At 56.0% G+C, this 25,125-nt stretch overlaps 1 protein-coding gene across 3 annotated transcripts; it reads left to right on the top strand.

The window, feature by feature from the left end:
* Nucleotides 1–1,335: 1,335 nt before the first annotated feature.
* On the top strand, nt 1,336–24,754 carry ZNF683 (zinc finger protein 683). 3 transcript variants are annotated; one of them, XM_048825933.2, is made up of 7 exons: nt 1,336–1,444; nt 11,255–11,472; nt 15,239–15,358; nt 17,875–18,115; nt 19,485–20,488; nt 21,528–21,656; nt 22,131–24,754. In XM_048825933.2, the coding sequence occupies exons 2-7, from the start codon at nt 11,302–11,304 to the stop codon at nt 22,641–22,643; spliced, it is 2,178 nt and encodes a 725-aa protein (XP_048681890.2). In that variant the 5' UTR covers nt 1,336–1,444; nt 11,255–11,301; the 3' UTR covers nt 22,644–24,754. The 3 variants fall into 3 exon arrangements, with proteins under 3 accessions (XP_048681890.2, XP_048681891.2, XP_074977411.1); XM_048825934.2 differs by lacking the exons at nt 1,336–1,444; nt 11,255–11,472; nt 15,239–15,358 and adding an exon at nt 17,133–17,255; XM_075121310.1 differs by lacking the exons at nt 1,336–1,444; nt 11,255–11,472; nt 15,239–15,358 and adding an exon at nt 17,150–17,368.
* The last annotated feature ends 371 nt before the right edge of the window (nt 24,755–25,125 follow it).

The following is a 25,125-nucleotide window of genomic DNA, read 5'->3' as shown; positions in this document are numbered from 1 at the left end:
CAATGGGAGCTAGAGCTGCTTAAGATCTGTGATGTTCAGGCCAGCCAGGTATGACACCGAGACCCCTTGGCAAAGGTCCCCTGTTCTTCGTTCGTCTCCGACCTGACAAACTCACTTCATCACATACATTGCTCCCAGGCTGTTTAGCCGTAAAGGGTAACATGTGAGGTCTCTATTGAAAGCTGGTAACTTATCAAGGTTCGTAATCGTGGTGTGATATTGAGGCATAAAGTGACTATGCTGAAGTTGGTGCCCTTATGCTCTTAAAGTTAAGAGGAGTCACCAGGGAGAACTACAACTTGGTGACGCCCTCTTCATGCAGGAGGGAGTGGCCACCTCTCCCTCGTTAGCCAGTGATGTCATGCAAGGTTCAATTGTTTACTGTTGCCCCATTGCAGAAAAGTCAATGCAAAACCAACAACTGCAAAGAACAGAAACCAAGTGGAGGTCAAAAGGAAGGAATATTACAACAGACAGGGTCCCCCGGTTGATGAGTAAAGACTGTTTCAGTAGAACACACAGTGGGGAGCGGCCCTCTGCAGCCATTCCCTGAGGAGACATCTCATGGAAGGGGGGCTGTTTTCATGACAGTTTGGATCCTGGTTCCCGTGAAGCCAGCCAGCTTTGCAACAGACTGAATGCTGGCGGGGGTGGAGGGTGGGGGAGGACTCCCACTTTATTAGCTAGGAAAGGGAACTTTTAATCAATGTCAGCCTTAGTTTGGGTTGCACGACTTTGTTTTGTATTGGAACCGTTTGTTTCCATCACTCTCTCCTGTTTCTAATTAAATCTTTATTCTGAAATAAGCCTATTATTGGTTTGTTATAAATGCTCACCTGTGTGAGGCAGGAGCAGGGGTTTAAAGTAAAACGGGGGTACCCGGCTCCTTTGGGGCACAGGATTTCTGTGAGTAGCCAGTGTCAGGGGCTGGATGTCACAGGGGAGCGCTTCCAAGGGACTCAGGGATTGGGGTGCTCCTCTTGCTCACCTGCAAGGCAAAGAGAGGGCTGGCTGAGCCTGGAGGGGAGCGCTCGAGGGGCTGACGGGCTGGTGGCATTAGGGAGAGGAGCCCAGCACAGAATGGACTAGGGAGAAGTGATTCCTAGCTGGTGGTCCTTTCCCCCACTGGGTGAGGAAGGTTCCCAAGCGCAGGCTAGATTGTGGGTGCAGTAGGAAAGAGCGGAGATCCTTTCCCTGGGCTTTGTTTATCAGAGAACCCAGTTGTCACCTCCTCCTCCCTTGTGGTGCAGCTGATGCAGAGGTTGCTTTGACTCGCCTCTCCAAATTTAGCAAGAGCCCCTGAACGAGAGACGCTTCCTGTCAATGAACTCGCTTCAAGCAAAGCCGCTGAATCATAACATTAAAGAGAATCCCCAGAGGCTGGGGCACTCTCGCCTTCTCTCATCCTCTGGAATCCGGGTTAAGGAGCAGCTGCCCAGGCCAGGTAGGCAATGGCCCTTCTCCTGGGGTTTCTCTTGCTCTTTTCTCTGCCCACCTTGCTTTCCTTCCTTCACTCTCTGCCTCTGTTTCCCTTGCCAAATCCCCTGTTGAGAGCCTCCTCTCCTGGTGCTGTTACCTGCTTATTGTCCAAACCGCCCCAAGGCAGAGCAGCCTTGGGATGCTCACCTTTGGCATTGATTATTCGGGATGCAAAGTTCGGATCTGGATCAGAACTTTCCCAAAGCCTAGGGGCTGTGCAGATTCAGGATTTTGAACTGGCCAGTTAAAAAAAGAAGAAGAAGAAGGACCAGGTGCACAATTCAGCCTTGGGTCGGAGCTGCCTTGAAGTTTAAGGGTGTTACCATCCCTCTGGCTGTTTGTTCAGACCCATCCCTATACGAAGCCAAAATACCTTTCTCCTAGAAACCAGAGAAGGTTGCTAAGAGACACCCGTGTGATTTCCTAGCATATCACTTAAAAACTCAAGCTCTTCAAAGCAAGGAAACAAACAGCTAAGGACATCATAAATCTTAACTCTTGCCTCATAATAGCTGAAGACACGATCATTTTCTCACGTATAAAGACATGCGTATTTCACTGCAACACAACAACCTTATCTCTGATCTGTGAATTGTTTGTGGATTTTATATGTATTATTCTTGTTATCTAGAGTTCAGTAAATAAGTGTTTTCTTTTACAAGATACTGTTACATGGGAAATATTGTCAACTCATAAGTGTATCAACTGACAGAAGAATGTTTTGGTCAATTACATATAATTGATGACTCTTGAGACTGCAGTTATCCAATAGATGCTCTTAAAAATGTTCATTCCAGTTCTAGAGATGTTACCATTTCTATCTGTAAAAAGAAAAGGAGAACTTGTGGCACCTTAGAGACTAACAAATTTATTTGAGCATAAGCTTCCGTGAGCTACAGCTCACTTCATCGGATGCAATGTGTTCCTCATGTTCAGCATAGGGAATATTGCTGGAACTGAGAATATAGTTAAACCCAGAACGACCTTTTTAAGTGTACTCTATTACATAGGGTAATAGGAAAGTATAGAACATTATCCATTTTGGATATTTGTGGGGTTGCATCTGGGGCTGATCAATATGTATTGTTAATGTATCCATATTGGGATGTCATTTTGATGTTTCGTTTTCAGAAATATTTTGTGTCGTGTTAAGTTTGGGATTACTTGTGAAAGAGCTGTATTTATGCTGGACCAGAGTTGAAACTCATGAGTTGTGATGCAATATGCATTAATTTATATTTGTTTTATTTGTTACATGGGCAGGGGAAGATTTCTTATGCCCCTGACTATTCATTTCCTTTCCCTTTAAACGCTTAGATTTTGTAAATGTGCACCAATGGGATCGGTAACGACGTTGCTGTCACTTGGCAGCCTGGCCTGGATTTTGAAACAAAGTTTTTGGTTTTGGAATTTCTTAAGTTTTTCAATTTTTTTTACTACATCTTCCATTTTTGGTGAGCGTGGAGGTGAATGAAGACAGAATTTGAAACATTTGTAATTAATAGCACCCAGGGTTCACCAGATTAAAGGGAGGGAGTGGTCCTGGCTAAATTAAGAATGGCTCCCACCTGGATCATTCCGTGCACGCTTGATACAATACGCACATTCCCTGCATAGCAGAAGAACTTGTTGCAGGATTGGGACCTATCTCAACCACAGATATGTATTGAGCACAACCTGCCTTCACTCCCAGGCTAGGTCCTAAATTAAAACACTTACCGGTCCAGTGATGTCAGTTAGGGGGGTGATGTTTTTATACTGGCAAAAGCCCTTGTATAGACACAATTTCACCAAAAGAGTGCTTTTGCCAGGATAAGCTGTGTCTCCACTTGGAGGATTTGTCAGTATAATGGTATCAGAATAATATACTGGTGTAGACCAGGCCTTCATGTTGTAAAGAAGTGCTCACCTGTTATGGCAAATTCAGCTCCAACCCAAGCCTAGACCCCATATTCTGAAGCCAATGCCCAACTCACCAGGCTTCAATGTGTCTCAGCAAGCTGAGAAGGGTGGCCATTAAGAATGCTGAGCATGGCCCTGCTGCTTCCAGACTGCGCGTGAGCCGATAACATCGGCTCTGCTGCCTGCAGGACCAGAGTTCTGCTCCCAGGTTTGCTGTATGCTCTCTATATGACCTTTAGGAAGTCGCTTACTCTCTGTTCATCAAATACCCCCCATGGACCCATGCTCACCCCCTCCCTAGGCTCAGGGGTGTTTGGCAGATCGAGAGACACGAGAAAATATCGGTCACCACCTTCAACAAAGGCCATTCCAAGTCATTTTGTCCACAAATTATTAGTCGAATGAATAAAAAAATTCAGAAAACATTGTAGTTCCCATGAGTCTCAGCCTTCACTGTTTGCAAGGCTGAAGGAATTTCTGGGTCTGGGGAATTACAAGGATTCCTGGGCTCTATTCCTGGATCCAATCTAATCTAATCTGTATATCTAAGAGGGCATTTATTTGCCCCTCATCACCACAGTATCCCAATGACTGACTGTGTGGCCTTGGATATGTCACATCACCTCTCTGTGCTTCAGTTGACCCACCAGTGAAATGGCTCTAACGATCCTTTCCAAGCCTGCAGTGTTGATGTGAAGCTTAACCAACTCATTTAGGTAAAGTGCTTTGGGATGCTTAGATGGAAGCAGCCCAGCGTTGCTTTTATTCACTGTCACAGCCACTGGGCAGGAACTCTGGGCTCACATCCGTCTATGGCCCAGTTTTCCCAGTGCATTTTCCATCTTCCCCAGGCAGCTTGTGTATCTGTTTAATGTCCGAGCTCCCTTGGCACAGCTGTGGCTCTGTGTGGCATGAACATCAGGGCATGAGATCCTGCCCCTTGGCCTCACCTGGGCCTGGTTTCCTTTGCTCCTGGTATTACAGGTGAGACTCTCCACCTTCCTGGCCCAGGAGGAACCAATCCCAAATAGGAGCAGAGCTGACAAACCAACCAGCTACGTCACAGCTTCTGAGGCCTCTTTCTACAGCTGGCAGCTCAGAGGAAACTGTTCTTTCAAAAAAAGAAAAGGAGTACTTGTGGCACCTTAGAGACTAACCAATTTATTTGAGCATGAGCTTTCGTGAGCTACAGCTCACTTCATGAAGTGAGCTGTAGCTCACGAAAGCTCATGCTCAAATAAATTGGTTAGTCTCTAAGGTGCCACAAGTACTCCTTTTCTTTTTGCGAATACAGACTAACACGGCTGTTCCTCTGAAACCTGTTCTTTCAAAGTGATGCTCTGAACTTCAGAGACTGCCCCATGGCGGAGGGAATTTCCTGTTCTGTAGCAGCAGCTGTTGGGTGGGGTGGGGGAACTGGGAGGAGACCCCTCTGCCAACCTTTTTGAAGGTGGGTGCTTCAACTAGGCGCCAGTGGCTTGATCTGAAGAGGTGCTGAGCGCCCACAACTCCCACCGACTTCACTGGAGTCAGTTTGGATTGAGACCCCTCGGATGCACCTCCTTGGATGCTGGCCCTGGTGGACTCCTCTCCTTCCTTGGCATTTAGACCCGTGAGATACACGTGGGCGTCCTCGGCCGTCTTCTAGCAGAGCGACACCCATTCAGCGTCTCTAATCTCCCCGTAGAAGGCAAACTTCCCAGCTCCCTGCTACTTGTCACTCGAGGCACTGGAGGAGAAGAGAAAAGGAGCCCAGCCCAGCCTTCCCCAGGACGGTGAGGTCTGCCGGCTTGAGCCTGCTGGTGTCATGTGCTCCCCAGCTCCCCCCCGTCCCTACCGTGCTGGAGTTTGCTCCTTCTTGACAAGCAGCTGGGGAAATATTTCCTCCCAGTCCCCGCCCCACACCAAATCTTTGGAAATCCTCCTGCAGGGGGTGTCCAAAGCAGCCAGAGCCGCTCAGGGCTAAATCCTGTGCAGTGTCATGGCACGCTCTTCTCCCACTGACTTCTCTGGGCACCGGGCCACTGAGGCCTCAGCATTGTGCATGCTCCAGCCCTTGTACAAAAGGCCATTGAATGAAATTCTGCCATGTCCTTTGCTCATCTATGCATTGCAAACAGCCGGCTGCTTCCTCATAGCTTGTGCTCCCAACACACTACCCTTCAGTGACCCCTGCTGGCAGAAGCTGGGTTTGCACTAGCTGCGAACTGCCCTCTAGCCAGTGCTCCTGTCCCAGTCCCTGCAGTGACTCCTGCTGGCAGAGGCTAGAATTGCACTTCCTTTGAGCTTCCAAACAGCTGTTGCTCATGCACCCCACACAGGGCCAGAGCCTTGGTGTGTGTAAAGCAGCACAGAAGTTGCTCCATTGACTTACACCCACCAAAGCCTGGCCCATATTTGTAGTGTTTGTGAAATGCATGAAAACAAATTCAATACCCTAGCGATGTGAAACGACTGAAAGGCTCTGAATGACTCTGGTGTTGGCCACATCAAAGGAGTGGGGTCGATGGCGGTTTGCTGAAGTCCTGGGGTGAGGTGTGTCTCTCTCTCTTGCACACAAACAGCGATGTTCTATGGGTTGTTACGAAGGCTGTTTGCAGGAGCGTTAGTGACCTGCTGTCCTTAGTGGGTGTGCGCCAGGGCTGGGCTGGCTGTTTGTGGTTTGGTGAAGAACTGTGACAGGAAGCTGCCTGCCAAACAAATCAATGGACTTTCTTTCACTGTATTGATGGGCTCTTCCAAACATGCATGGACGGGCCAGCTGCTGGGTTGTGCTGTCGAATGAGTCTGGAGGTGCATGTACACTTCTGTGCTCCAGTCCTGGGTCGCTGTTTGCAGCTTTCTGTGGAGGTGGTTGACTTCTGGAATACCCCTGTTCTAGATCTCAGTGGTCACTTTGTCATGGAGGTGCTTGCCTACTGCGTTACCTGGATCTCTGCACTCAGACTGTTAGGGAGATGTTTGTATACGGGGTAGCCCAGTGCTGGATCTCAGCAGCTGAATTGCTGGGGAGGCTTGCTGGGGTACCTGGATCGCTGCACTCAGCTTGCCATGGAGGTGCATGCATGCTGGGTATTGTCATATTGCTGGGTTGCACTTTGGAAAATTTCACTGCAGAACCCAGCCGAGATCATGAAAAGTGATGGCTAATTCAATCAATCAATCAACCAAACCAAGAAACCTAATAAACCCCAGCATTTCACCATGGCAGCCGTGTGAGACCCTGTTGTGTGGTATCTATGGGGAGATCCGGCCAGGTGGAATCTCTTTTGCCGTGATAACGGGGACTCGTGAAGACCTCCCTCACACTCACAAACTCACCCTCGTGGATGTAACTACAGCCTTGGGAAAAGACTTGCATCTTTCACAGCTTGGAGACAGTTCATTGATAGGAAAGGCCAAATCTGAGGTCCCACAGAGCAGGCCAGGTGCCCCCTCAGCATGGATCTTTCCTGATCCCCTCCCCCTGCTGCCCCCATCCACTAAACTGGTCCATGCAGAGGTCAAGGCCACCTCGGCGCCCCCCCCTTTTTGGGACTCCTCCTGGTACTTTTTGCATCCTAACAGGAGGGCTACCAAATCCTCCATCTGGACTCTCTTTTTTTGGCAGGGGTGAAAGAAGGGCCATCTCCCTGCATGCTATTGGCTAATCCCCTGTAATCCCCATCACGTGACGCCCCGGGATAGCTTGTGTTCCACAGGCAGGTTGTCAGAATGAGGGCTGCTGTCTGTGATCTTGCTGAAGGAGCTGCTCACCCCAATGCTGGGGGTCTGAGAGCAGAGTGCACCAGCCAGGGCCCAAAGAGATGGGGAAGGACCTCTGAGGCGGGAGGCTGGGGGGCATGGCAAGGTCGGCGAGGGCTGCCCGCAGCTGTGCTGGGTGGAGGAGGAGGTGATCCCAGGTAAGTGCCACTTTCCAGCCTGGGTCTGAGACTTGGAGCCAGCTCTGCAGTCAGGCATCCCAGCCAAGTGAGCAGCAGGACTGAAGTCCTGAGTTCCCATCTCTGCCTTCCTGCTGGGATCTGCTGGGATGCTGGATCTGACAGTCCTTGGCATGCGGGGCCAGGACATGCTTGGAGGTGCGCCCTTGGTTCGGCAGACCTCTTGGTCTGACAGAGGCGCTTTGCTCCTTGAGGGCGTGCTCCCAGCGAGGCTGATTGGGAAGGGGATGGGGGAGGGACGAGGGCACTCTGGGCTGTGAGTCCACCTCAGTTTGAGAGATGAATCCTGTTATGACTCTGCCTCGAGGCTGGCGACAGGCATGTCCTAGAAATGAATTAAACCCGACTTTCAGCAGCATTTCCTGGGGGCTCTTGCTGCCCATCTGTCTGTTTGGCTGCAGCCCTCTAGTGCCCGCTGTCCTCTATGAGATTCAGTTGTTGAGGCATGCCAACCGGCTACTGTACCTCCTCCCGTCAATGGGACTCCGTCACGTGCCAGCCAGCGTGGAGGGTTCCCAGGGAGACACAGGCACTGGTGGGGAAGTCAGGGCCAGGCTAGCAGAGCTGTATGTGCATCAAAGACGGCCACGTTGTGGAAGAAACGCAGCCTTCCCTCTTAGGTTGGCTGCAGCAAGTCAGAGACAGTCTTTATTCTCAAGCAATTGCAAGGAGGAGAGAGTGCACGTTGAAAGGGATTAAGTCCCCGGTACCGCTCTGCATCTGATCATGCCACACAGGAACCTTATCGGGGGTGGCAAACTAAGTCCCCAGTACCACTCTGCATCTGATCATGCCGCACAGTCAACAAGTGGGATGGCGTAAGCCCAAAGGGACAGATAGCAACACGAGCAGTCCTCCTCCGATACCCCAATACAGATTTCAAAAGGTCTCTTACCTCTATTGTGGCGCCATGGGGTTGGAAGGGGAACGGTCCGCAGCAGCCACCGCTGTCTCAGCAGGCGTTGCCATCCGCGTCACGGCACCAAATTGTGGAAGTAGGAAGAGGCAAAAAGAGGCTTTGAGGGCAGCCCTCTTAGTTTGTTAGAGACAGAGCAACAGTCAGGCTAACACAGAACCATAATAAAGCGAGATTTGTAGAGACAGGACTGGTGAAGTGTATGGGAAACTGCAAGCAAAGCTGTTTTTTAACCTTGCCTTGAGATAACAATGGAATGTAATTGTTAGCAGGAAATGCTGAAAACAAATAAGATATCAGAAAGAAAAATGTATAAACAAGGCACAGCTTTGTTTACTGAAAAGGTAAAAATTTTGCTGTATATTGTTTTGTATTTTGAAGATTTGCATAAGGACAGACACCCTGTCCAAAACTGTTGCCTTCCTTCTTGCAATTGCCAGAAAGTAAAATTGTCTCTGACTTGTTGCAAACAACCTAAGAGTGAAGACTGAGTTTTCTTCCACAGGGTGAAAGGAGACCCAGCTAGCCCCATCCCCACTCCCTAATGCCCTGGGATCCTGCCGAGGACAAAGATTTGGGATCATTGTAAGAGCACAGCTAGGATTCCACATCCAGCTCCGGGCACATTGGGATAGGAAAGAGGCCGGTAAAATGAACCAGCTTCAGAGAAGAGGCACAAAAATGACAAAGGGGGAGGAGAGGTTAATTTATCTGGAAAGATTAAACGAGCTAAAGGCTCAGTTCTGCTCCCGGTTACAATCAATTGACTTTGGCAGCCCCAGGATCTGTTAGAGACAATGGGCTTGCCCCAAAGGTGTGGATCGACACTGATCTGGCTGTTTCGGAGCAACTTTCCTTAGGAATTTTCCCCATCTGCCCCTTATTCTGAGTACTCCACTTAGCTTGGTACAGCAAGTTTGGACACGCTTATTTTGGCCTAGAAGGGGCCCAGGTTGACCTAGTCTAATGCAGTTTGTCATTTGGCATTGCCTGAATTGACGTGAGATGCTTTTACCTGCAATAAGAGCGTCCACTTCCAAACTCACTCCAAAATAATGAAATCAGTTTTATTTCCCCCTGGGGTTATTTCAAAGGCCTGGCAAGAGGATAGATCGCCTGGAAAGCGCAGAGCTAGTTCCAAGTTCCCAACACTGTTGCCTGGGCCGGATTTTCAGAAGAGCCCAGCCTCAGTGGGCCTTCTTTTGGTGCCTAAACCTGGCCCTTGCATGTGCATGACGTGAGAGACAATCACCGTCTCAGATCTGAGCCTGGAGAACAAGGAGGTATAACTGGGAGAATTGAGGTGGACTGTCAGACAGGACTTCCCGATAGCGTGTGGAATAGCCGCCCAAGGGAAGCGGGGAAGCCCCAGAGCTGCAGACAATTATAACCAGACTGGATACAGCAGAAGAAAATTCACTGTATGGACCAGTCCTGCCCTGGCTGGAGGGATGGATCTGAGGAGTTCATTTTTATGAGAAAATACTCCCCCTCCCTCCTGCCCTGCCGGAGACTCCACTCCTCTGGCCCCGCTCCCTTTTTTGAAAAAAAATTTTTTTTTTTAATTTGCCCAGTGCAGAACTGACGATGTTCCGCGCGCTTGGTGTAAGCTGGACAGCTAGAAAAGCAGACATGGCAGCTGTGTCATGCCGACCCCGGGACGGGTTCTGCGCCCATCGGTGGTTAACCTGTCATTGGTGCTCCCTGCCACTGCTTCTGTTTTCAGACCCCCTAGTCCTGGGGGCTAATGCTCCTGCCCAGTGTCTGCCTGTCACGTTGTGTGTTAGCCATGCAGGCCGTCAGCTGTGAGACCTCCTGGTGGGTCAGTGACCCGCTGGCACTGGGGTACTTTCAAGTGTCCTTTGCAACCTTTTTAGGCCAAGACTTGTGACAGTGCAGGGGACAAAAGCATCAGTCCAAGCAAATTTGTCTCCAGGGATGGACACGGGGTAGAGAGAGGGATGGATGACGGACTGTGCCCAAGTCCTGGAACTGCAGTTGCAGATTCTTTGGGCCTGATTCTCCGTTGCCTATGCAGTCATACCCCCGGGGCAAAAAGAGCGCAGAGGGGCTGGAAAAAGTCTGCCAGCTCAGAGTGGGATCAGGCCTTTTGTGTTTTCTTCCTGCTGCACTAGGGTGACCAGATGTCCCAAATTTATAGGGACAGTCCTGATTTTGGGGTCTTTTTCTTATATAGGCTCCTATTACCCCCCACCCCCTGTCCTGATTTTTCACATTTGCTGTCTGGTCACAGTATGCTGCACAGCACAAACTGCCCTTCCTGGGCAGATCTGCTTTAAGTTCCAATGACTACTGCAGACTGCCCCTCGCTGGCGCTAACGAGCCCCTGGCTGGAGATCTCAGTTAGTGTTTCCTTTGTGACCATCGGCCCTAGGAGTAAAGGGGAAGATCTAAAAAGAAGTGAACACACAGGGGTGTAGAGCTCCTTAGGGGCAGGGATGTTGGAGGTGGAAAAATCCATCCTATGTTACCATAGATCACTGAGCTGGTTCCCTTCGGCTGCATCTGCCCTTAAGCGACCACACTTGGCCTGAGCCACAAAGACCCACCCAGTAGCAACAGTCCCACCCCGGTTAATTTAGCAGTGGGTGAGGATCCTGCATAGCCCAGCAGCCTCTCCATCGCAGACCCCTGTGTGGTCCCTGGGGATCCCTGAGCTTGGTTCCTTGGAGATGACTGGGTCACTGGCAGGTTAGGCTGGTTAAGTGTGTAATTTGGATGGAGAACTTGATTCTGATCTGACCTCCACTAGATTTACACCCGTGTATCTCCTTTGCTGTCAGGGGAGTTACTCCTGATTTACACCCAGAGATTCCGGCTTTTTGCATTCGGGTCCAGATGTAGGGTGTGACATGTGAGCTCCCTGTCTAGCTTCCTGATGAGTCTGATCCGAGCCCCCAGGGACAGTGACCCCCCCCAGCCAGTTACTGCATGGCCCCAGCCCCTGTGCCAGGTGCTGTGAGTGAGCAGTTTGCTCTTGTCCTCCTTGTGCCAGGCTCCCCCATGCTGCGGCCAGACTGAGAGGGAAGCGAGCGAGCGGCGATGAAGGGGGAGCGCCGAGCCATGCTGCACTGGCGGGAGGCAGATTTCCAGGAACGATGCACCTACATCGTGAAGGACCAGCTGTGCGAAATGCTCACGCGCCCTGACTTCCCTCGCGCACAAGCCTCCTTACCCCGAAACTTGGCCTTCCGGCGCAACAGCAGCCACAAGGTGAGTTGCAGGCACCAAGGGCTCGGCTTTTCCTGGGAGCCCTGGCCAAGGCAAGAGGCAATGGGACAAAAGGAGGGGCTTTGAGGTGCCCCCTCACCAACCCCAGGGAGGGGGCGTCAGACCATTGCTCTAGGCCAGTGGTTCCTAAACTTGTTCCTCCACTTGTGCGGGGAAAGCCCCTGGCGGGCCGGGCCAGTTTGTTTACCTGCCGCGTCCGCAGGTTCGGCTGATCGCGGCTCCCAATGGCCGTGGTTCAGGCCAATGGGAGCTGCTGGAAGCGGCGCGGGCCGAGGGACGTGCAAGACACTTGTGCACATTCTCACATACATACGCACCCCCCCGGGAATGTACACGTGGATCTGTTAGTGAACATGCGACTGTGCAAACACACCTGCTCGTGCTCATATACATGCATGTGAACATACTAATATGCGCACATGCTAACGTGCAGACACAAGCGTGTGCATGCTCACATGCCTACACCCCTGTGCTCATGCTCACACGCACGCACATACCTGTGTGCACACCTAACACCGACAGACTACAGTCACCAGCGGGCGGGATCGAACATGCTCCTCACTTGCAATCTGCCACTCATGCTTATCGCACACCATCAGCGGGGGCACACCAGCAGGCCTGCACACAGACGGGGCCGGCGTTCACGCTCCCGTCTTGCTGCTTCCTGCGGGGTGAAATGAAAGCAGCCGGGGCTGGGCGGGTGCTGTGACAGCCAAAGGAGCCTGAGCCTCCAGGGTGTGACTGCAAGGGAGGAAGCTCCCAGGCAGGCCCCGCGAGGGCTGTATCTGCCTGTGGTATTCACCAAGTGACAGCCTCTGGGCTCGGCTTCCTCCCATCAAAGCAGGAGAGCGAGACACGCAGCCACGAAGGCATTAACCTTCCCCTCCCTCCCAGCCCTCTCCTCCCTGCAGCCTGGCCTTGTCGGGGCAGGTGCCCAGCTGGTGGAGTGAGGGTGGAGGGCACATTCCCTTCTGACAGGGAGCCCTGCCTGGCTGCGGCCTGTGCCCAGAGCCCTAGGCCTGTCGCCACTGGCTGTGTACCACACGTCGTGGTGGGGTGGCATGCCATGGCGGTGGGCAGCCTGGTGATGTCTCACAGGTTCCCTGGCTCTGACTCTCAGCGTTAACCTTCTGCCTTCACCCAGGAAGTGCCCTGAGAACTTGCCACCTTGTCTTTCTCTGTCCCCACAAAGGCCCAGGGGCAAGTGGAGGCCCTGGCAGCTAGCAAACCAGGGGCGCCCTGATTGCATCCCCCGCCCCCAGGGTGTGAGTACTAGACCCTGCTGCCGTTCCGAGGGAGCCGGAGGTGGCAGATTTCCAGGTGCCGAGCACCAGCCCAGTGGCTAGGCCATGCCCAGAGCTAGGGACAGCCAGAGTAGGGGCTGGGGGTGGGGAGGGGCCTCTCCTGACTTGTGTGCAGGTGGGAACATGGGCTGGGTGGCTGCTCTTGGGGCGGGGGTGGGGGTGAGCACAGAGCAAACCCTTCGCTGGGATTCCCGCTCCCCGCACCGTGCCAAGCTTTCCACCCTCCTGTAGAGGGGATGCTTTCTAGCCCCATCTACCAGCAGGAAATGTGAGTGTGTGTGAGGGGGCAGTGGCGAGGCGGGGGCTGCTGTTGGGAAGGAAGGAAATGCAGAGGAGGAACGGTGAGTCGAGGGGGGAGCAGGGCGTTCAGAGGGGCTGGGAAGGGCAACAAGCAAAGGAAGTGGAAGCGAGGGAGCAGGGACATTCCCAGCAGCTGGGTCAGGCTGGGGTTTTCCTGCGGTGTCAGGCTGTCCCGGGTGGAAGGGGTGAGCTAACCCTGCCTGGCACGGGGATCCGAGCAAGGAAAGGCTGGGGTTTTCCTGTGCCTCCCACGGGAGAAAGGCCCCGGTGTATTACACCAGACTTGCTGTCGCAGCTGGAACAGGAGGTGCATTGATGTGCCTGGCTGGGAGAGGTTCTGGTGGGCCACTCCCCTGGGCCGGAGTTCCTCTGCCACCTGGTGATAGCCCTGGGCATGCCAAGCCAAGCCGAGGGGAGCCTCACGCAACTTGGTCCCAATCCAGTCAAGGGCAAAATTACCCTGGAGTGAACTGGGGCAGGCCCAGCATCAGCCTCTTCTGGGACCCTCCCTCCTGCCGGGGCAGGTGCCCCGCCCTCCTTGCAGCCGTGCTCACCCTGTGCAGATGAGCAAAGCCCACATGGGCTGTGGGCGCTGCTGGCTGCCCAGCTAAATGGAGGTGCCTGACCAAGCTTGACCGTCCCATTGTGCAGAGAGCACGTGGCGGGAGGGGGAGGGAGCTGAGGGGTGGGTAGGGAAAGAAGGGGCAATGAGCCACGGTGACAAGCGGGGCTAAGATATTAGCCAGACCCCTGCTGGTCCCCCACCCCGTGCCTGCCCCCACTCCTCTCCTGCCTCCAGCCCCGCGGCCGGCTCAGCCTGCTCCGTGGGCCCGCAGCTGGGAACCCGCCAGGGGAGCGCTCTGATTAACACATATGCCTGCTCCCCTTCCCAGCTCTCGTGTGTTGGGAGGGTTGCGGGGGGTGGGGGAGGGACAGAGTCCTGCAGGATCGGGAGGAGGAGGAGGAGGAGGAAGGGGCGGGATGGGGGATGGGGAAGCAGAGCAGAAGACGCACTTCCCTCCTGTACAATTTCCCTCCAGTGTAGAGGAAATCCCCCCAGTTCTGTGCACCCAAGGGCAGACCAGGAGAGGGCGGAGGGAACAGGGCTGAGGAGCGGGGTGCCAGGCAGGGATGAGCGAGAGGGAGGGTGCGGCAGAGGCAGGGGATTCGACTCCCACGCTGCCCCTTTGCTAGGGTGGAGGGGTGGCTTTCCCCACCCCAGCTGCCTTTGCAGGCTCCACGTGCAAGGACGCTGCGTTTGCTGGCAGCTGATGCTGAGGCCACGAGCGCCTGCCCTCGCCCAGTGGGAGGAGGCAGAGAAGGGTGCGAAGCGGCCAGATCCCAGTCCAAACCCCTCGCAGTGAGGGCCTGCGGGCAGCTGGAATTTCTCCTCGCCCCTTTGCACCGGCAGAGTTTGCATCCAGCCCTGCAGGTCACCAGCCTTTGGGCCAGGGGGAGGCCAGACCCGGCGTGTTCCAGCCCAGGCCCGTCTCTGGGTCTGCTGGAAGAGACACGCTGCTCCGTGTGCAGCGTCTGTCCTTGTGGCAGGACTGAAGGTGTCTCTGGGTGTAGCAAGGCTGGAGTGTTTTGGGGAGGCTCCGGGGTTCTTTGAGAGGCTCCGGCCCCAGGAAGGGGCAGCAGGAGCCAGTTCCTAACACTCTGATGGGAATCGGAAAAACTTTCATTCACAGTCTAACTTGGTTTATCTGTGCTGCTCTCCCCCTCAATGAAGGGTCTGCCTAATCCCGTTTAGGGATTAGCGTGTCAGGGGCCTTGGCTAATTAACGCCAGACTGATCCCACGGACAGTGCTGTCCATCACCTGTTTGCTCCGCCACCAAAATCTGGTCTCCCCAGCTGGGTTGCATTGACGGTGACAGCGAGGCCTGCCACAGGGGAGCGGGGAGGTGGCGGGGGGCCTTGGGCTGCAGTGGTGGGAGGGTGCATGGGGCGTACTGCATGGGGGAAGGGGAATGGCTGTGTGTGTGTGTGCGCAGGGGGGGCGTAGTTTTGGGGTATATGTGTGTGTCAGGAGTGCTGTCAAGATTCGGGATCCAAGGAGGCTGCTGGGATGTTCTCTGGAGCCTGTTCCCAGGCGTGGGAGGAGGGCTGGCCGGTGCTGACTGCATGCTCGTGCCCCTGCAGGTGGTGGCGGTGCTGAGCCGAGAGTACATCCCGGCGGGCACGTGCTTCGGGCCGCTGGTCGGGGAGGTCTACACCAAAGAGAACGTGCCAAAGAACGCAGACAGGAAGCACTTCTGGAGAGTGAGTAACGGCTCCCTCCTAGGCCAGCTGGGAGGGTGACGGGATCGGTGTGTTCTCCCCAGCCCCAGGGGCCGTCCCCTCCCGAGGGCTTTCACCCATTGCGCAGGGCTATCTATGCAGCCTTCCTCCCAGACATATCTCTGCTCCTGGCAGCCAGCCAGAGCGGGCGGCTTCCTGCGGGGGTGGAAGGCTGCTCTAACAGCCAGCTACCAAGGATGCCCGGGGCGGAGACAAGCAGCACCTTCCCTAGAAGGCTTGGGTCACCAGCAGTATGAGACAACCTGCTTCTGCCAGGCCCTCCGCTCCTCCCGAGCCCTGCTCAGCTCCACTGGCCCCAACCTGCCCCATTGACCAGGTTGTCTGGCAGCAGGCGAGCTCAGTGGGCACGAGGCCATCAGGGTGCCAGTACCTGGGAGACAGTCACTGGCATCTTCCCAGAGCTGGACGCAGCATGGGCCGGCCTCTGGCGCAGTCTTTGGAAGACACTTGAATCAGGGAATCTCCTTGTGAGAAGGTTTTGCTGTCTCCAAAGCACTCTGCCTCCATCCCCAGTCTGGTCCCCCAGCGCCATAGCCGGACCTTTGGGGGCACTGCCTTCCACTCGTGTAGCCATATAGGGCTTGGGTGGCTGGGGTCGCACGGGATCTCATGGCTGCCAGGGAGGAGTCCAGGGACTCTACGGCATTGCCAGAAGCAGTGTCTCCGCGAGTGGGTGCTGTATCGATGCCCCAGCATGCTGATGGGCTGATGGTGTGGCTGGGGAGAGTGTCCTAATGGGAGAATGCGTCACATCTGAGTGTCCTGACCAGAGCCCCTCACCTGTCCAGGGCCTGGAGTCCACCCGGGGGCTGCCGGTTAAGGATGTGTCTGCAGCTCCAGCCCCCACACCCGAGCTAGCTTTAATGTAGCTACCTCTGGTTTCGGAGCGTGGAGCCGCTGCCGGGTGTGCTTCAGCGGCAGTACAAGCCCCGGGTCGTTGCTTGCGGGGCCAGCCTGTGCTGACGTACATGCTGCCGTAGCTTCACCGCTCCAGCCCCTGAGCTAGCTAGGTTAAAGCTAGCTCGGGAATGTCTGCCCGACCTGCGGTCACGCCCTGGGCCCACAATAGCGACATACTCGGAATGATCATTTGCTCTTTTATTGCACCTTCCTTCAAAGCACTTTACATACGTCAGGGAATTAAGTCTCTCAGTCCCCTGTGCAAGGTGGCTCAGTACGGCTACCCCTCCTTTACAGATGGGGAAACTGAGGCATGGAGCAAGAAAGTGAGGCAACTCTGGCAGGCACAGCAACAGAACTCAGGAAGGGAGGCCCGCCCCTGCTCCCTGTCCTGTGCTCTCACCATTAGACAACCCTGCCCTGGGTTATTTACACAGAGTAACCCGTGCCCAGGGAAGGGGGAGAGGAGGGGAACTTCTGCTGGTCAAACTGCAAGTGAAAGCCCCTTTCTGCATTCCCCATCTGTGCTGGGAATTTCAGGTGGCCGACAGCATGCCCCAGTGCTTGCTGGGGAGTGTTTTGGTTTGGGGGCTTTTTTTTTTCTTTTTTTTGCTTTGGTTCATTTTTCTTGTTTCTTAAAAGGAAATAATCCCATGGCTGCTCGCCAGCCAGTGTTTAGCCCTCCGGCCTTTGTCAGCTCTTCCTGCTCTTCAAAGCACCGGGCGGCTCTGAGCTGTTTGCCTCCCGGAGCGACAAGGGGAACGGACCAGCCCTTTCTGGGCCCCTGTCCAGTTCCTCCTGCCGGGAGGCAGAACCAAGTCAGGTGCCAAAAAACACCGCAGAGGCGAAGGTCGCGGCTGCTGAGTTTGAAACCAAAACTCTCCCCGCGTGGGGTGATGTCAGCAGGGGCTCCTCCTGTGCCCAGTGCTCTGGTAGTGACTCATGAGAACCCCACAGGGTGAGTGTGACAGGCAGAGAGAGAGAGATCACAGACGGGCTGTAAGTGTCGCATGTACTTGGGACCTCGTCGCTCTCAGCAGCTGCTCACGGCGCAGACGCTCCATGGCTGAGGTGCTCAGAACATTGGTTCTTCCAGCCTTTTTGAGCTGGACCCATTTGGGCGGAGGGTAACATTGCCTCTGGGGCTGACCCCTGGCAGGGAGTGGTTGGCTTTGGGAAAGCGAAAGGAACAGCTGTGTGCCGGTGCATGGAACTCGTGGATGGGGAGAGTCCGGACTCCTGGGTTCTATTCCTGACTCTGGGAGAGAGCTCGCTCCGGTGGACTCAACTTGCAGCTGAGAGCCAGGACTCCTGGGTTCTCTTCCATGCGGACCCGACACGGGGCAAGTCACTTCCCTCCTCTCTACCTCAGCATCCCGTGTCTGTTAAAGGGGGATAACAAAACTGGGTGACCAAGTACCCATCACCATCAGTGACCAACCTAGTGGGCACAACCCTGGAGGCCCCAGAGGCAGCGTCAACCTCCTGCCAGATGCACCGGCAGGGGATGCTCGTTTCGCTAAGCGCCCCCAGCTCTGTGGCTAACCAGACTGTCTCTTCCCTTCTGCCTCCTACAGATTTACGCCCCGTGGGGCGAGCTTCACCATTTCATCGACGCCCATGACCCACGCCGCAGTAACTGGATGCGCTACGTCAACCCCACCTCTGACGCCCCGGCCCAGAACCTGGTGGCCTGCCAGAACGGCCTGGAGATTTACTTCTACACCCTGAAGCCCATCGTGACGGGGGCCGAGCTCCTGGTGTGGTACAGCCACGAGTTTGCTGAGTGCTTGCAGTGCCCGCTGCCGGGGGAGCTCGGTGAGGAGCGTCTGGGGCGGGGTCTGAGGGTGGCGGGCGTGCCTCCATGTCTGAGATGTTACAGCGGACCCAGAGAGAGTCTGGCTGTAATGGGGGGAGAGGGGGAGTCATGCCAGGGGGCTGTGCCCCAAAGGAGGGGGTGGCATGTGGGGTTGTGCACGTGTGTCTGCCATCCTGCACGTGTCTGGGTTTGCACAGAACGCCTGCCAGTTGAGCCAGGCCCATGGATCGCGGATACTCTGCTCTGGAGCTCAGCTGATCACAGGCTGCCTGGCCCGTCCCCAGAAGCAGCAGCTCACTGGGGCAGTGACTGGGTGCCAGCCCAACCCTGAGCCTTGAGTGTGGGTGGCTGTGGAGGTGAGCTCCAGGTGCCAGCTGATCCCCCGTGAAATAGGGGAGGGACATCAAGTGCAGGTGAGTTTCCTGCAAAGTGGCAGGGAGTAGGGGCAGGTCTGGTCCCCCAGGTGATGGAGTGGCTCTGAGGCAGGGGAGCAGGCCAGATTGAAGGGCACAGGCTCCCAACCCGGCTTTCCTCTCCGTGCGTGAGCACAGCTGCTTCCAGGGAAACGGACAACCTTCGCTGAACTGACGTGGATCTTCCAATTGGGGTTCATGGTTCAGCCTGAGTCTGGGCCAGTTCAATCCTTATTTCACGGAAACTGACCTGTCCATCTCTAGTAATCTAGAAAAGGAGGACTTGTGGCACCTTAGAGACTAACCAATTTATTTGAGCATAAGCTTTTGTGAGCTACAGCTTCATCGGATGCAAGTGAGCTGTAGCTCACGAAAGCTTATGCTCAAATAAATTGGCTAGTCTCTAAGGTGCCACAAGTACTCCTTTTCTTTTTGCGAATACAGACTAACACGGCTGTTACTCTGAAATCTAGGAATCTAGTAATCTCTGTCCATCTCTAGTCATCGGCCTCGCTCCAGGCCAGATGAGGAGCTGTCCCGAAAAGTGAATTTAGCGCTGGTGAAAGGCGCGGGGGTGCAGCTGGTCCCACGAGGGTGGAAATCTCACCCACAACCCGGGGTCTTGCGAGATCACCCTTGGTGATGATGGGATTTCCACCAGATGGACACAACCACCTGAGAACAGGACCTGTGTTCTGTCTACTATACGGCAGGCCTGGCTGCAGGGCCCTGCGGGCTTGTCTGCATTTAACGTGTCTTAGGTGCTTGGAGCTCGGGATGGGAGCCTAGGACAGGATATGAATAAACAGCCAGGTGAATCACTAGTCACTCACAGTGCCTGGATGAAACACCCGGGGTGGGGTGGGGGTGGGATTACCCTACCAATGACACTTCCTGGCAAAGCCGGGACCCGGAACGTGCGTGGTAACACGTGTGCTTGCTTCTTTCTCTCCAGAGCACGATGGTCTCTGGAAATCCACCGCAGAGGCCCCCGCCACGCCGGGGCCTCAGCCACCACAGGGGGGCTCTGCCGCCAACCCAAACCCCACAGCGAAGCACTCACAGAGCAAGGAGGCGGAAGAGGGCGATGAAGATGAGAGCGTTGACGTGGAAGCGCTGGACAGGGGCGTGCCGCCGAGCCCAGCAGGATGCCGACCCGCGGTGCTGAGCGGGCAGCTCCCCCAGGAAGTCAAGCCGTGGCCCCTGGGGCGTAGCCCTTTCCCCAGTGCCCCTGGCAAGGAAGGGGCACCCGAGAAGCTCAGCCAAAGAGCCGCAAGCCCCAGGAACCAGGCAGTCCTCGGCTTCTGCCCGTACGGCCCAACTACCTCGCTGTGCAAGGAGCTGCAGGGCTGCCTTCGCAGCCTCTACCCCTCCTGCCCCCTGTATCTGCCGACGGGCCACCTGCCCCAGCCGTATCTTCATGCCTGCGGCACCATCCCTGCCCACTCCCCCCGGTTTGTGCTGCCCCCCCAAGCCATGCCTTTCCTGCCAGCGCTGCCCCTGAGCAGGGCCGGGGAAGTCCCTCCCTTGGGGTTGCTGTCGCAGGATCCGCAGGTCTACGCCCATGCCCGGGGAGATGGGACATCTCCATACCCAGGCCTCTACGCAACTGTCTTGCCTCATGAAAAACAGGAAGCCCATGAGCTCCGGAAGCCACAGGATGTTTTAATCGCCCTCCAAAGCGGGGCTTTCTCCTTTCCAGGCTTGGACAATGGACCAAAGCAGTATTTGTCCCCTGCCGGGGACACCTCATATACCTCTGAAGTTCAGCAACAGAAACCTACCTCCCTGCTTGCCCACCCACTGGAGGCCATCAATCTCAGCATGCCAAAGTTCTGCCCGCCATCTGGCCGCTTGGGTACCACGCCCGTGCCCTACCCTCTGAAGAAGCAGAACGGCAAGATCAAATACGAGTGCAACATCTGCGCCAAGAGCTTCGGGCAGCTCTCCAATCTCAAGGTACCAAAAAGCCACCTTGGGCCAGTCTCTCACCTTCCTCCATCAGCAGCAGCCTTGCCCCTCCCAGCCCACACCAGTGTGGTCCTGCTAGCTTCTTCAGAGGCAGCATGGTCTAGTGGCTAGGGCACTGGGCTGAGAGTCTGGAGACCCAGGTTGTATTCCTGACTCTACCCACTGTGCGACCTTGGGCCAGTCATGTCCCTGCTCTGTGCCTCAGTTTTCTCCATCTATCAAATGGGTATAATGATACCGACTCACCTCTGCTTTGAGCACTCTGGATGAAAAGTATCTCCTCATTTGGTAAATACCCTCCCGTGCCTCTTCCTTAATCAGTCAGTCTCCATCCTTCTCAGCAGCCTTCAGGGTCACGTCTCACCCACCTCCTAGGTCTCCCAGTCACAAATCATTATGGCTGAAGATGTTCCATTATGTTAATAGCCGGACACTGGGCTACCCGGGATTGTGCTTCGTGGGTGGGCTTTGGTCGCAAGCTGATCAGGGGTGGGATCTGGGAGGACATCACTAGAGTCCCCTCTGACGTCTTTGCTCTTCCTCTGTGTTATCTCAGCAGCTTGGGGCATGTCCCCTGTCCTGGATCCAGCACATGGATCACATTGCAGGAGGATTTTCCCAGCCTCTCTCTTTCTCATTAGCACAGCACAGCCCAGATGGGGAAAGCCAGGATGTTCCCCGTCTAGCCCCAAAGGTTCCAGGCAGGAGGGAAGAGCCAGCCCAGGAGAGGGCCCCCATCCTGGCCAGCAAGAGACATGCAGGCTCCCCCATTATCCCTGCTCATCCATCCCTCAGATGAGGAGAGCCCAACTCAGAGGGACAATCGCCTCTCGGAGCAAGTGGCTCCATCGCCTAATGGAAATGTCTCTCGCTTCTCTCCCTCAATCCCTCGCTTTTCTCAAACCCCTGACCTCCGACCATGCTCTTACTCCTGCACTTTCCCATCTTTCTTTCTTTCTTTCTTTCTTTCTTTCTTTCTTTCTTTCTTTCTTTCCCCACCCTGCCCCGCCCCCTGTGCTCCCTGCAGGTCCATCTGAGGGTGCACAGCGGCGAGAGACCCTTCCAGTGCCACATCTGCAAGAAGTGTTTCACGCAGCTGGCTCACCTGCAGAAGCACCACCTGGTGCATACGGGCGAGAAACCTCACAAATGCCTGGTAGGTGATGCTCCCTCCTTCCCCCTGCTAAAGGCTGCGGTGCTGGGAAAGGGGCCTCAGGGCCCATCTGAGCCCATGCCGGCGTGGGGGCGGTTGACTCTGAGGTCTGAGAGTGTGGGGCACTGTCCATTGGGCAGCCTGTTGGAATGGTGTTGAAGGCGGGGCAATGGCATCAATATGGGGGGCAGAGACCCAGCGGGGCCTCGGTTGCTGGGCAGCGGGAGGGTGGATAACGGTTGCCGGGGGGACGAGGAATCAGCTGGACACTGAGCCCAAGGCACAGGGACAGGAGGGCCCTGAACAGGCACAGGACCAAATTCTGCCCTGGGCTGAGTGAGCCCAGCTCCACGGACGGGCCTGGAGTCGCCCCCCGCGAGGCTGGTCCTCGCCGCAGGCCCGGGGGCAGGCCGGGGCGGGGGGGGGCTGAGCCGGGGGGCCGGCCGGCAGGTCTGAGACGCGTCCGCCCCTACGCAGGTCTGCCACAAGCGCTTCAGCAGCACCAGCAACCTCAAGACCCACCTGCGGCTGCACTCGGGCGAGCGGCCCTACCGGTGCCACCGGTGCCAGGGCCGCTTCACCCAGCACGCCCACCTCAAGCTGCACAAGCGGCTGCACGTGCGTGAGCGCCCGCACCGCTGCCCCGGCTGCCCCGAGGCCTACATCCACCCCTTCGGCCTGGCGCTGCACCGCCGCGGCTGCTGCCCGCTGGCCCCCGGCGCGGCCGGCCCCCCCGCCCAGCTCGGCCGCTTCGACGCCCTGATCGGCCGCCTCGACTTCAGCCTGGACGCCGAGCGCCTGCAGGGGGAAGGGGCTCCTGGGCCCCTGGAGGATCTCACCCGCAGGGAGATGAAGACCAGCAGGCCTGGGCAGCCCCCCAGGGACAAGGGCCCCTGCTCGCCGGGCCTCCGCAAACAGCTGCCGCTCCTGCCCCTGCCCCACTGCAGTGTCTCCGTCAAGCAGGAAGACTTCCCGTTGCAGCCGGCCTGAGCCGCTCGCTCGGCTGGGACTGGGCCGGACCCCATGCCCACTGCGGGGCCTTGGCTAGCTGTGGTCAGGGATAGCTCAGCGGTTTGAGCGTTGGCCGGCTAAACCTAGGGTTGTGAGTTCAATCCTTGAGGGGGCCATGTAGGGATCTGGGCCAAAAAAAAAAAAAATTGGGGATCGGTCCTGCTTTGAGCAGAGGGGTTGGATTAGATGACCTCCTGAGGGCCCTTCCAACTCTGATATTCTGATTCTGTGGCCCCTCTGGGCAAGGGCTAGGCAAAAGACCAAGCCCTTACAGACTCCTATGGGCTCTGTATCTTCCCCTCCGGGTCCCACGGACCAGCCCTGGGTGCCAGGGGCTGGGCTGGGGTACAGCAGCCTGGGATTTTGATTGGGGCCATGGATGTGTCCGCAGGGTGAAGCGGGTGCCAGGGAGCTGTGGGTATCGCCTCCCGCTCTGCAGACAGGGCTAGGAGGGGGCTTTGTTTCTCGCACTGGCCTCCCCAGTCTCAGCACTGAGCAGGGGGGCTGACACCTGGGCTTTACATGAGCTCCAGCCCCGTAGCAGCGCCCTCAGCCTAGGGGCCTGCAGGGATCCAGGGAAAGCCCTTCCTTGGGTTCTCTCTCCAGGCCGCAGGTAAGGTGCAGGTCAAGACCCACAACCTGTCCCAGAACTCCGGGAGCTGCCTGGTCTGGGTTATCTCTGTGAATGGCCCAAACCTCCCCTTTAAAAGTGATGCCACCCTGCTCACCAGGAGGCTAGACCAGGGTGGCAGGAACCCCGGGCTGGCCAAGAACCAGCTGCGGTCAGCTCCGCCATCCCATTGGGACCTGATTTCCTTCAGCACCACAGTGACTTCCGGGCCCCAGGCCCTGTAGAGAGATACCAAAAACTGGGATCTGCCAAGCCCTTCCCAGCTCCTGCAGCCTCCTCTCCTGACCTCCAGTGTCACATCACAGGAATCTGTGATGAACCCTCGAAATGCCACATCTGGTCCTGCCCACAGCCCCTGAGGGCACCATCCAAGCCACACGAAGGTACAAAACCAAGGGACTCCTTTCTCTGGTCTATGGAATGAGCTTTAACCTCTCGGGGGGGGGGGGGGAGGGGGGAGGACGTGGTATGGGAGCAAGACTTCGTCCCTGTCTATACAAAGCTTTAATCTCTCCAGTGCCCCTCGTGTGGGGTCAGGGAGCTGCACTCAGTACAAGCCAGGGGCCCCAGCCTGGCCTATGGAAAGAGCTTTAACTTCTCCTGTTGCCCCCCCCCCCCCGCCCCGCAATCTCAGGCTGTGCCACCCTCCCTAGTCTGTGACCTTCTCAGGTATCCCCGATGGGGCCGCTGCCCTCACATTTGACTTGCCCTTCCTTTTTTATTTATTTCTCGGCTGGCTGCAGCCCTGGCCAGGGCCTTTGTATATTCCTTGGGCACTTTGCTGGCGTAGAGCGCTGAAATGGAGGGAGTGAGAAAGTGGGGCCAGCGGGGGCTGATCCTGGTGGCAGGAAGACGGCCCCTGGGGCGGGGGGACATTTAGGCCATGCCCAACCTTCTACCCCCGTTAGCTGCTCGATCTCTGTCTAGGGCAGTGCCCCTGGGACATCTGCCCAGCCCTAGGGAAACGCTTAGTGGTAGGATGGCCCCGCCAGCCCAGAACACCCCATGGGACACCCCACTGCTTTCCTGCTCCCCACTCACCGGTCTGTCCCCTCACCCTATAGCTCCTTCACATCCTTTCCCCAGCACCCTCGATGGCCGGCAGCCTGCCTGCCTGCTTCACGTTAGACCCCCCCCTACTCTTCTCTCCTGTATCCCCTTTGCGTTCTGCCCTCTGCCTCTGCACCTCCTTGCACCCTTTGTCCTCTATATCCCTCCTAGCTGCAGGCCCAGCCCTCCACTGCTTGGCTCCTCATACCCACTGAGCTCCCTCCATACCCTGCAAGCCAGGGCGAGTCACATAACACTCTGGAGCCGGCAGACAGACCCCCACCGACCCCCACCTCAGGTGCCACAGCGGAAACGTCTGCTGATCGGAAAAGCCTGGTAACATGGAAGGGGCCAGGGCCGGGGGTTGTGATTCCAATGTGTATAGTCAATAAAACTTTCTGCCTTTGTACTTTGACAAATTTCTCTGAGGAACAAACCTGTTTTCTGGGGCCTTTTGGTTTCCATGTGTCTGTTTAGAGGCCTCGGTTACCCAAGGAGGAGGCTCTGGGGAGCTGTATTTCCACAGGGGATGCCTGAGCTCTCTTCAGGCCAGCGGTCCCCTCCTCCAACATCCCCAACCACTGACCAATAGATTCTTCACAGCCCCGGGTGCTCAAGGCACGGCCACCGGGCAATAATACAGCCCATCAGGCTATATATGGTCCGTGGGCACCCCTTCAATTTCAATACAGACGTGTGGCCTGCATGGATGACAGCCTCCAGCATGCCACGTGGCATGGCAGGCTAACAGCAATCAAACATCCTTCAGAGTACCAACTG

This window comes from Caretta caretta, chromosome 19 (genome assembly GCF_965140235.1).
Source record: "Caretta caretta isolate rCarCar2 chromosome 19, rCarCar1.hap1, whole genome shotgun sequence".
NCBI lineage: Eukaryota > Metazoa > Chordata > Testudines > Cheloniidae > Caretta > Caretta caretta.
This window is presented reverse-complemented; position numbering and strand designations above follow the sequence as displayed.

Bases quoted from the DNA above. Each gene is read 5' to 3' on its own strand.
- ZNF683 (XM_048825933.2), top strand. From the start codon at position 11,302: ATGAAGGGGGAGCGCCGAGCCATGCTGCACTGGCGGGAGGCAGATTTC. The intron at 20,489-21,527 runs GTACCAAAAAGC...TGCTCCCTGCAG, and splicing joins GGCAGCTCTCCAATCTCAAG to GTCCATCTGAGGGTGCACAG. The intron at 21,657-22,130 runs GTAGGTGATGCT...GCCCCTACGCAG, and splicing joins AGAAACCTCACAAATGCCTG to GTCTGCCACAAGCGCTTCAG.